Source organism: Sycon ciliatum, chromosome 13, assembly GCF_964019385.1.
Source record: "Sycon ciliatum chromosome 13, ocSycCili1.1, whole genome shotgun sequence".
Classification (NCBI taxonomy): Eukaryota; Metazoa; Porifera; class Calcarea; order Leucosolenida; family Sycettidae; genus Sycon; species Sycon ciliatum.
In genome coordinates, this window is record NC_088655.1 from 22,949,175 (window position 1) to 22,961,547 (window position 12,373).

At 49.4% G+C, this 12,373-nt stretch overlaps 1 protein-coding gene across 1 annotated transcript; it reads left to right on the top strand.

Annotated features, from left to right (window-relative positions):
• The first annotated feature begins 3,689 nt into the window (after positions 1 to 3,689).
• On the top strand, positions 3,690 to 11,260 carry LOC135830002 (uncharacterized). The gene is made up of 3 exons (XM_065342392.1): positions 3,690 to 4,029; positions 5,898 to 6,062; positions 7,315 to 11,260. The coding sequence occupies exons 1-3, from the start codon at positions 3,942 to 3,944 to the stop codon at positions 10,362 to 10,364; spliced, it is 3,303 nt and encodes a 1,100-aa protein (XP_065198464.1). The 5' UTR covers positions 3,690 to 3,941; the 3' UTR covers positions 10,365 to 11,260.
• The last annotated feature ends 1,113 nt before the right edge of the window (positions 11,261 to 12,373 follow it).

Consider the following 12,373-nt stretch of genomic DNA (forward strand, 5'->3'; position numbering starts at 1 on the left):
GCAAGAATCCCGAGGCAGAAAAGTAGGCTACCAAACACGTGTCGTGGTATCTTGAACGTTCACTCACGTATTGCAGATGTCATGCAGGGAGAATGAGTCCAGCGATACCAGAAACGTGGTTGTCACACTCTTGACATGCTCGCCAGGTTGTGACAGACACCTCCAACCGATATAGCTTGTTGACGCAGATTTTCTGTCCACCTCGGCATGCACCAAGGAATGAATGAGTCCATGCTACTGGATACTGGATACTGTACTAGATCCAGAACGACGGATCACCTCATGATAATGAGGAGGATGGGATTAACTCTTTGTGTGGAAGCACAATCCCAGAGGACAACGTTGACACATCGCTCACCAGCAGTATGGCGCCTGCTCACGATCACCCGACGTGTACGCTGTATTTAGATTTATCAAGATACCGCACACCAACCTACTGCCAGATACAATGTAGCAAGAATGTGAGTACGGAACTAGGAGCGCACCTGGAAGATTCCTCTGCACTGAACTTCAGATCACCCACTACATATACATTATACATATTATACATTTACATGTAGCTCGGGTATACACGAGGTCCTTGCGGATGATACTCAAGAAATTGGCAACTTGATGATTTCGATCGAGAAACAGTGCAATTGGTAGAACCGTGCAAAGGGTCATCATGTACATGTATAAGAGGGAAGAAAAATATTAGAAGTTGTGGCTATCGGTCCACCAATTTTACCTGATAATAATTCCCCGTATAATTATAGTCAAATAGTGCGACAACAAGGTACAAACTTGACAGGGATACTGAGACATTCTACGACCTTACGCTCACGTGTACATAAATTTTGTACAGTCATTGCAGTACGAACAAATACTGCGAAGTGAAATTAGTCAGAACTGGAATTTATGATGGCCTTCCTCTTCTAGACTTCTTTATCAATGTCCAAAAACATGATCCCAAAAATACCCAATGCTGATCCGAAAAATATGTATTTTCATGGTTCGCGTCAGACTCCGCTGGAGGCCGTGTCTCCTTGATTCCCCACTTCCCTGATTCCCCACTTCCGAGAAGTGCATGGTCAGTTTCCATGGGGCAGCACTATACCCTCCATAATAACTACAGTGATTATTAGTGTCCAGTACTCTGCTGTACAATGTACGCTCGCGGCGGCTATTCCTTTTAACCCGCACATGCATGTTACACAGGACATACATGTACGAGTCGTACATGTACAGTGTACAGTGAAACCTGTCTAAGACGACCGCTCGAGGGACCTTCAAAACGTGGTCTTTGTTACCAGGTGGTCTCCTTATCCAGGGTCGTTTTGAATGGAAATAGAATCCCTTGATTGTGGTGTCAGTGGTATTGTAGGACAGGTGGTCGCCTTGTCCGAGTGGTCGTCTTGACAGGTTTTACTGTACTTACTCCGGACTCGGAATGTGTCCCTGACTGTTGTGTGAAATGCAGTGTAACAGTACTTAGGCGGGGGAGGGGGAGGGAGGGGTAGGGGGGGGGGGGGCTGAGCCCCTGCCCCTATAGATCACATCTGCCCGGAGATGAGAGGTTAGGTGACATGAGAACGACCTATGGGTGCACTGTGCAACTTTTAACTTATAAAATCATTGGCGTTCCATCATGTCAGATTTGCATTCGTACAATCACTATGCCCTAAGCTGGACAAAAAGGAGTTACTAGTGTATTGGAGCCTTTGATAGGCGAAACAGCTGTCAGAAGGAAATGTTTTACCCGTGACCCCTTCGTTGTTTGAAGTTATTGGTGTGAGTAATGGCTACCGAGGGTAGCAATGGTCGGCTTTTTAGATCGCATGGAGGGGGAGAGTTAGTTTCTTGCATTGGTGGCTATTACAGGTAAAATGAGGACAGTGCTTTGCAACATTCAAAGCGCTTCTGAAAAGAAGACTGGTAGGTACATGTACATGACTGTACTTGTACAGACATGACATTGTACAGTCTGCTCGGAGAAGATTCGATAGAAATTGCTGCTGTCTTATGATCACTAAAAATTGCGTGAACCTTCAAGTAACAGCTACACCGCCTTTCGCCTCTGTTGTGTGTGTGTGTGTGTGTGTGTGTGTGTGTGTGTGTGTGTGTGTGTGTGTGTGTGTGTGTGTGTGTGTGTGTGTATACTGCTCTGCACATTTGTGCATTGAGCACTCTACCTCCCCAACCTGCCTTGTTTGTACCTGGACAGTCATGTATATGTACCTTTACTCACATAAACTTGTGTTACTTACCATGGTCTCTTCACACATCTACTCGGGTGTGTCCTGAAATCAGCGATACACGACTCGTGCTAGGAGACACACGACTTGTGGAATGAGTGTTCCAACGTTTTTGGACACACATGATCATTGCAGCGACTCTTCACACCCACGCTAACTACCAAGAGACACGCGTCTTCACGAGTCTGGGCGAGAGAAGTCAATCACGTTGATGTGCAGATGTTTACACCGCACACTTTACCAGAAAACAAAGCACGGTGTCTGTAGGCCCTACCGTCAAGTGGAAGTTATACTGGTGGTCCAAACGGAATAAAAAAATCATGTAGGGAAAGCTGAAATTGAGCACCTTCCCGGGGTAGTGTTTGTGGTGCGAAGAATGCGCTCGGCATTTGGCACCAGCGCCCATAACAGGTCCGTGTGCCCTTCGTAGCAGACCGCCAGTTCCCAAATTGACTGTGGACAACAGTATGGGCATACAGTGAAACCTGTCTAAGACGAACGTTCAAGGGATCTTCAAAACGTTGTCTCCGTTACCAGGTGGTCTCCTTGTCCAGGGTCACTTGACTGGAAATAGCATCCCTTGTTCCTGGTTTCAGTGGTCCTCGGGAACAGATGGTCGCGTTATCCGAGTGGTCGCCTTGACAGGTTTTACTGTACGTGTACATTGTACGTTGTACGTGTATGTACTTACATTTGCCTCACATTTTTTTCACGTCTACATGACTTTATTTTGCCCGTAAAAGAGGCCGTTACCCCGTAAAAAAATTAAAAAAACTTACATTTGCCTTGTGTTCTAGACCAAGGCAAGGGTGGGCGGCATAGGAAGCATAACAATGTTGATGTGTTTGCACAAATCCATAATCAATTAAAACGACTGCTGTAAAAGGGCCCGTTGCCTGTCGATTTGTGTTGATTGGCCAGTAAAAATAAGTCCTTTTGACAGGCGTTTAACAGCGCTGGGCATGTGTTGATCCGTGTGGGTCATAACACGGCAATGGTCCGCCTGTCATTGGTCCAGCCGTGCACATCAGTGCCCGACCCGGGCCGAACTAGTAGTACACCTTGCGTATGCTTCTGCCGTCTTCTGGAGCCACTTCACGAGCACGCGGCTAGAGCCTCCACTACAGAGATTTGCTGGCGCGTCGAGGTTTCCTGTGGTCGACACTGCGTTTCGGACGCGATCTTGACGCATGATGCGGTTTTGCAGTATCACTGACACCTAGCCACGATACTAGCGGTGACAGGTAGATCTGGCTCCCGTCAAATCTCAGACGATGTAGGAGTGATAATATTGTGGGGTACAGCTGTGTTCCGCTTCTGTGGCCGCAAACACAATACCCTACCCTAGCCATAGGAAATTCTCGTGATCTCCGATAACGAGTCATCTCGCCACTCGGGATAGCTGCCGCTTTCGTGCGCTCTACATGCCATGATGCCACCAAGGGACTTATAGATACTTCTAGTAGAATACAATCTGGCACACGGCTAGTGTGAATTTGGGAAAGAATATCACTGGTCTATCAAGACATCTCTGGTGTGATTGGAAGAGGGAAAGAGGAGACGTACTGCACAAAGATTTACCTTTCGTATTCCATCTCGTTACATGCAGGCAGACACGAGAAGAGTTTCCTCGAGTCGGTGTCTAGAACACTCCTGCACCATATTGCGGACAGTCTCTTTTGAGGTACCGTGTTCGCATCCGCAAAGATGACCCTTCGGCGATGGAGCCTTCTTTCGCTTTGTTCTCTGATTGTCTGTATCTGGTCTGGACAGGCAGCGGCAGTCGACCTCACCGGTAAGTCAATGGCCAAAGCTGCAATAATCGTTCTCGTCAAGAATCGGCGTTTCGCATTAAAGGTAGTGCGCAACTTCTTCTTTGGAGAATTTTTTTATATCCAAGGTAAACATGCACATGTGGTGGAGTATTATGCACGGTGCTTTCAAAGAACATCGTTTCGGTTTAGAACGCCATTGTAACCATTCAACTCCAGGCTTCGCTGACACTGGACATGTTGTCGTGCCCTAAGCTACTGGTAGTGTGTAATGCTCACATCAACTGCCGGTATGGCTGTGCTATTAGTCTCCGGCCGCCATGACGGGAACGACGTGTCATGTTTTGGTGTGGAGCATTAGTCTACTACTGTTGTCCTGGCTTTGCTAGAACGTCGTAGCGAGAGTGAACGAGAATACTAACACACCCAGGAAAGATGAAATTCAGACATGTACATGTTTGGTTCTCTACAAAATCCACATTATCTCCAGACATTGTGGTGAATAATGGAGTGTGGTACACGAATGCCGGACCATGACGGTACCAAATGGATTCATCCCGGCCATCACACAATGATCATGAATGATACCGGTTCTGAAAGAAGCATAGTATATATACCGTCTAATACTATTCCATGTGCCCGTCGAGTTTATGCTTTTTAGTTTTGCGTATCCCCAGTGTTAGCACTGAAAGTCTCCTTCCCGTGACTTGCATGATGATGCAGATTTCCCCCACAAAAGTGCTCTGCGATGTTTACAAGCACGAGGTTCAGGCGAAAAGGCCTCGCAGATGAGGCGTTATGGGCCGGAACAGCTTGCTATCAGTCGCATTTGGCACCTCCGTCCATCATTGTCCCCACAGACCTACAACTGTCTGGGCCGGTTTACAACTGGTGGTTTTCACGTCTTGGGAGGCCGATCTTAGTGCAAATAGCTCATGAGCTCGGAGCGCCACGGAGAAGGCAGGAGGCAGACTGTCCCTTTTTATGTTACAAAGAGTAGACGTCTACTCTTGATGTTACAAACAGGAGTCTACATGTGCAGTAAAAATACGTACACGCACAAGTCATAGCGCAGCAGACTGCATATCTGCATAATTGGAGCATTGGAACATTGGTTTCAAATCTTTATCCTCACGATTGCCAGTGGCCAATAAGAGATGATGGTAACGTTGTGATCGCGGTGCACTGCATAAGCCCACACAGTGACGCTCAGTGAAATCCGCTCAGGACGGTCAAGCTAGCGCCCTGCACCAATGAAAAGTCAACTGTTCTCAGGTCTGTGGCTGCACAGCGAAACACACGGTCGGATGTCGGCGAGCAGCACCTTTCTTGGCGACTCTTGCGAATGCTATGCCAAGCACAGGCACCAGACGCCCGCTAGGTGGTTATACAATGTACACGTACTTCCAAGTACAAGACATTACGAGCTACATGTTACAGCGGACTTTCTGAATCCAGATTATCGCGGGAAAGGGGAAAGAAGGGGTGGGCACTTATCCGTTATCATGCAGCGTCAACTACTTCTCGCTCTCTCTCTCTCCCGTCTCTGACTCTGAGCTTTGCGGACGGGGCAGGTATTATGTATACATACTGTAGTGCAGTTTGCTGCCAGAGCCTGGTCCTGGGCCAGGCTGGGGTCTAGGCGTGAACAATACATAGATGATAGAGTGGTGCGAGGTGAAGATGTGGATGTCAGGGAGTGGTATTTTTACGACTCCCCGGATAACAAGTGCTCCACTGCATGTGCAGACTCAGTACAGTACTTCGCCACTCGGCACTACTGCCACGTGCCTAGGCAAGGCTAAAATAATTATGCTTCTTCAACCCTGCTCATCATACTTCGTGTGTCATTTTCTGTGGTGTCATGTTGACTGTTGTCCTTGCCTTTTAGACATAGTCGAGCCGCCGGAGTGCAAAAGCAGGGGCGCTGCCATTGAATGGACGTATCGAAAGGACAACCATTCTGCGTGTTTCGCTTCGTGTGCCACCGAGCCATACGTCCTGCTTCTAGACGGTGGCAAGTGTCTGTGCGGCCGGCGAGGCAGTGCCCAATCAGGTAGGACTTGACCGTGATCCTGAACCCCAAATGTAGACCCTACTTGAAGTCTTCGAAGGACCTGTTCTTTTTTAAATTCTATCTAACATTATGCATGGCGTCATGTCAAGTACTGCTAGCCAAGTAGTAAGTACTGAAGATTTAGAACTGTTCGGGAAGTATGCATTGCAGCAGTTCGAGCAGTCTTCCGAGCAGTCTTCGCTTACTTGTAGTATTCATTTATTCAAGTCGGCAGGAAAACAACGAGCTCCCATGTAGGGAGCAACACACTCCTCCCCTACTATCGCCGAAGTCGCACCAACCTCTTCTTCACATGCAATCATTAATCCAACGTAAAACGCCAACAGTCACGGTTGCACATTATGATTATGGGACCTGTGCATGTTGTAAGGCTGGCGGTGTCATTCAAACAAGGGCTGCGTTAGTAGTTGTTTAGCCTCCTTGGATCAGGGCGCAGTTGCTCGCAGCCCTACTGATTACGCTGGCTTGAAGTTACCCCCATTGCCACACAAACGATCCCCCCCCCCCCCCCCCCCCGCTCCACTTGCCCCATAACATATTTTCCCTCTTTACTGGCTGAAAGAGTGCAGACCCGACCATGCAAACTGTGTTGTATGGAACGCTGGGCAATTGAACTACCGTATTATCTCTAATATAAGCACGGTTTTTTATTTTTTCAATGTACCTCCGCCCCGTGCTATTAATGGAGACGTTCCTTTATTGGAGACTGTTCCATTATTATTTCAACCTCATTTCATAGGCATGTTGCCATGGCCAGATTCATGTCAGACACACACATGTCAGGGTTTTTCGCCTGTACAGAATAATGAATTTACACAGTGTGCTTATAATGGAGACTGAGCACTTTATTTTTTGAATGCCGCCCCAAGGTGTTCTATTATTGGAGACGTGCTATTATTGGAGACTGTGCTTATATTAGAGATAATACGGTACTAATATTATTATTAATGATAGTTACGGTAAGAAAACACGATGGGGCTACACTGTTGTATTGTGCAGTAAAAGCATCATCCAGATCTTATGCATGGCCAGGGGCGGAAAACCTACACTAGTACGTTAAAAGGAAGGCGACTTAGTACGTGTGTGTGTGTGTGTGTGTGTGTGTGTGTGTGCCGGTTTGTGTGTGTGTGTGTATGTGTATGCGCATACGTGTGTGTGTGTGTGTGTGTGTGTGTGTGTGTGTGTGTGTGTATGTGCGTGTTTGCATGTGTATCACTGATGTTGCCCGCAGAACACTGGATCACGAAGGACGAAAGCATAATCCTTCTCAGCGTCACGGCGTTCGCAGTGATTGTTACCTGTGTTACTCTCGCAGTAGCTATAGTCCAGCACCGGAATCGACACGAGCGATGCAACCGATGCTTGCGCCACTTCAAATCCTCCGTTCTGGAGAACAGGCGAAGTCAGGGGGACATGCCGAAGCCAGATCCACTCGCGCATCTGGCGAGGAACCCGATGGCCGACGAAGAACCGTTCGTGCCTCTGACTCTCAACAATGCGCAGAACTACTACGACCAGACTCCCGAAGGGCCTCGAAACGCGGCACCGACGGAACCGCAAGTGTACCCGATCGCTATCTTTGATTCCGATCGCCACGGGGATTCGTACTACGAAACTATGGCGGCCGGATCGAGTACACCCTACGAGGGCATGAGTGCGTGTAGCGTCAACGCCGAAAGACAAGTGGACTTGGACAGCTCCAGCGAAAGGAGTCTAGCACCGTCGTCGTCCTCCTCCTCCAATGAAGATGGCAGTGATGACGAGCAGACGTTCGAAGACTATTGCGATATGATGCCGCAGGTGATCATGGCAAGTGATGAATGTGATAGCTCGAAGGACTACCAGTCCTTCGTCGTCAACTCATCACTGAAGACATTCATGGCGCAGAACGCGGCACGCACCGAAGAAGATCCAGATTACGGCATGGTTTGCTCTCCCGAGATAGAGAGCGTGGGCAACTGTTTGTACATGCCGCTCGCCAACCCTGAGCGCATCACCGAAAGTGTTGGCCCAGAGGCAACCAGTTGCTACCAGAGTCTGCAGGCTGCCACGATCCCACACTTTCACCGAAAGATGGTCATTAAGGAACACATCAGGTCGAGAGACCGCCTGCCGCCGCCGGCTCGAACGGACTACGAGTGTATTTGGGGCCAAGCTAGCCCCCCGCCGAATGCCTCAATACCATTAAGCAGCATTCGGGAAGAAGCCGATCAGGCCGCCCCAAACACACCGTATCGAACAAGATACAGCCTTCAAGAGCGACGAACGCAGAGGGCAGCTGAAAACGAGGAAAGATCCCGGCGGAGGACAATGCCATCGTCGAGTTTCTCCTACGCACCAACCTCGAGCATACCAAGCCCGAAGTCACTGTCACCTCTGGCAGCACGCACCCCAGTTTCACCGCTAGCAGATAAGGAGCCAACACTTAAGCCGGATGATGCGTACGAATTGAATTCAGTGGATGCCATCAACGACTACTTATGCGTCGCAGGTGAGCCAGCGCGGGAGCCATCAGATTCGCGTTCCTCTCCAAATAGGGGTGTTTGTGTGACTACGGCAAGGGACGAGGCAATGAACCTGTCCTTGAGAGCTCTCCCGGAACTGCCGAGCTTTTCCAGCAAGCCACCACAGTCTCCAGCGCAGCGGTGCAGTACTGCCACCACTACCGCCAGCTCACTGCCACCACTTCCCAAGACGCCGCAGAAACTCCAGCGATCCTTCAGCAGCTTGGATGCAGAACGTAAAGTCAGCCGTAAAAACTTCAGGGCATCCGAAAACGAGCCCAGTGGCCTCAGCAAGACTCGGGAGACTTACGTGCGCCCAGACGAGAATCGTGTCGCAGACCGACCGTGGAAATTGCAGAGGTCGATATCCGCGGGCGATCTGACTTCCAGGTCACCACCGCCAGTTCAACCAAATCCGCCGACCTCGCCTAGACCGGGCCATCGCACGGCCAGCATGTCCGAGAGCGATCGCAAGCGAAAGAGGGCATGGCAACCGCTGCCTCGTCAGGAAACGGACCCATACGTGGAGCTGTCCAGTGAAGTAAGGCAACCACCCGTGCCGTCCGAGACCAGCCGACCTCACGCCAGCTCTCGTGAGCGTTTGGCCATGAGCACACCGGATGTTTCACAACTTCACCGCCCGCCTCTCCCGACACCTGCTGCTGGTGCACCTAAACGGCACTCGGCAAAGCATCAGGACGAAGTTGGGAAAGTACGCCCAATGTTCTACGACGATGATGTTGCACGTGGAGAGCAGGACACGTACCTGGACCTAGCAACTACTGCAAGCGAACAACATGAAAAGCAACTTCCAGCGACATCAACAGCATCCGCAATGCGCCACCTCTCATCCTTACCGGTTATACCCGCCGTGTGTGAGAGTCGTGGCCCACCAACTCTGCCCCGGCCCGGTGCCACGCGTCCACCCGCCAGCTTTTCTCGCACGGACGCAAGCGACAGCTCGAAGATGCAGCAGCGTTCCGGCAACCCCCATCGCCAGCAGATGCTCTCACTGCCAGTCAACAGGGGACCACCAAAGACTGGCGCCAAGGAATACGGGCAAGTGCGACCCATGTTCACTGATGATGATGGTGGGGCAGACAGCCCGTACATGGACCTCGCTGGATCGCAAAATTCTAAACCCATCACGGCACGGACGTACGCTGCTGGTCGAAACCCCAAGGACCAATTTGAGACGCCAAAGACTGGCGCCAGGGAATATGGGCAAGTGCGACCCATGTTCACTGATGATGACGGGGCAGACAGCCCGTACATGGACCTCGCTGGATCGGAAAATTCTAAACCCAGCACGGCACGGACATACGCTGCTGGTCGAAACCCCAAGGACAAATTTGAGACGCCGAAGACTGGCGCCAGGGAATACGGGCAAGTGCGACCCATGTTCACTGATGATGACGGGGCAGACAGCCCGTACATGGACCTCGCTGGATCTGAAGATTCGAAACCCATCTCGGCACGGACATACGCTGCTGGTCGAAACCCCAAGGACCAATTTGGCGCGGTTGGCGAGATGGATAGTGTGTACATGGACCTTGCTGGATCGGAAGGTTTCGAACCCATCCCGTCACAAACATACATGTGCCCTGCTGGTCAATACCCCAAGGACCAATTTGGCGAGACAGAAGACATGGATAGCGTGTACATGGACTTTGCTGAGCCGGAGGAAGCAAATGCCCCGCAGCGACCGCCGAATGTTGCTCCCCGGGAGCGCCTGTCAGCCACTGAACTGCCCGCTGCATATGGATCATTCTGTTAGGCTAGAGGCTCAGTGACCTAATGCCCACCCACCCCCCCCCCCCCCCCCTCACACACACACACACACACACGCACACACACACTGCATTAGTGTTACTGAGCTATATCTGGTATTCTCGCCTTTTTCTGATCACTTGAAGACACTTGAGTGTGTTCCGCGTCAACGATTCGGTTGTTTGCATTTTTGTTTAGCTAAAATGTAACTTCCCCGTCGGCACAGGCAATATCTGCCTTTTCACACCGCATATCACCTCAGTTCTCGCAAAATGATGAACGGATCGGTGTACAGGTACATGTACACGATCAGTAGAAAATCATAATTTCCTTCCGAAGCTGACGCCGTCTTAAATAGTAGCATTACTGTACCATAGGTACAGAGAACAAACATGGCCTCTTGAAGCTATTCCATAGCAATCGTGTACGGGCACATGTGTCCGACTAACCCGTAACCGCTCCAGGAAAATACGTTCTGTGTTGTTTCATACTTTTAAGAGTTGAGCTGTTTCGAGAGAGGTACTTTGAATGTGTGTGCCTAACCAATCCATGGACAGCATGCAGTTTTTGCTATTTTTTCATCCTAAGGCCGGTTGATCTCGTGTTCGGGGAGTAACTCTAATTGAGAGTGACTAACCGTTCCTAGTATACTTTTTGCAGAATAAAAATTAATATTATCAACAGACTAAGAGTTGAGCTGTTCACAGAGGAACTAAGTTACTTTGAATTCGATGTCCAGTCAGTATAATTTTAAAAGCTTTCCTAAATCAGCTTGTCTCTTTGCACAGTCATTTACCATGTAGTTATGCCAAGCTCGGCTCTGAGTTTTACGAATTGCTTCACTTTTGAATATTACTGCTTGAAGCAGTCACATTTTATCAAATCAATCATCATGATCATGAATGAGCCGATGGTACAGCGGTGTGTGTGTGCGTGCCTGTGTGCGTGTGTGTGTGTGTGTGTGTGTGTGTGTGTGTGTGTGTGTGTGTGTGTGTGTGTGTGTGTGTGTGTGTGTGTGTGTGTGTGTGTGTGTGTGTGTGTGTGTGTGTGTGTGTGTGCACATGTGTATGTGTAAAGGCTAGGCTGATCTCTCAGAGCCGCCATTGAATCCACAGCTAGGCTGAAAATCGTTTCTCTGGATACTTTCAGTACGACAGTAGCAGCACGTGTGTGTGTGTGTGTGTGTGTGTGTGTGTGTGTGTGTGTGTGTGTGTGTGTGTGTGTGTGTGTGTGTGAGGGGGGGGGGGGGGGGTAGTTATTTTGGTAAAATAAAAAATAAAAAAACCAATCAGGCAAGAGAAATGAATACCGGTACCTACAATAGCACCTGTGTGGTTGCATACTCACTGGCCTCACCATAATATTATTTGCGCAACTTCTGCAAGGTCGGGAGGGGGGGGGGGGGGGGGGGAATTATTAAAAATAAAAATTTTGTTGCTTCAGTCAGGTCAGACCAGGGAGTACAATCATCATGTGCAGTGTAGTTGGTTCTCACGACTGAGTTCCCTGCTTCGGGCCACAAAAAGCTGTCCCTCCAGGAAATCGCGATTCCACGGATGCAACAAATTTCGCGATTTTGGCCCAAACCCGCGATTTTCAGCAAAACTCGCGATTTCCCGCGTTTTGGTTGCTTTCTGCACTATATCTCACATGTTTCATGCACTTTTCACACAGTGCTTTCCATGATCCTGTAGGTTACTTGCACAGTATAACTCGTACTACTCCGGAGTAGATAAACGATGCAACAAATTTCGAGATTTGGCCCAAATCCGCAATTTTTTGCAAATAATTCCGCGAATTCCTGGCAAGCTCTGCATCATTCCGCACTTTTCGTCGCATTTTTTGTGGTTTTCTGCCACAATTTCTTGAGCAAGTTTTCGAGAGTTTTTTCCGCAAATTCCCGCAGGGACAGAAAAAGTGAAGTAGCGGACTTGTCATGTCATGCAAGCAACGATTACGTACACCATGTACACTGCAGAGTACCAGTCTTCTGCCTGGGCCGAAGTGTGAAAATGA

Excerpts from the sequence above, each read along its gene's own strand:
- LOC135830002 (XM_065342392.1), top strand. The coding sequence starts at position 3,942 with ATGACCCTTCGGCGATGGAGCCTTCTTTCGCTTTGTTCTCTGATTGTC. Across the intron at positions 4,030-5,897 it reads AGCGGCAGTCGACCTCACCG|ACATAGTCGAGCCGCCGGAG; the intron begins GTAAGTCAATGG and ends CTTGCCTTTTAG. Across the intron at positions 6,063-7,314 it reads GCGAGGCAGTGCCCAATCAG|AACACTGGATCACGAAGGAC; the intron begins GTAGGACTTGAC and ends TGTTGCCCGCAG.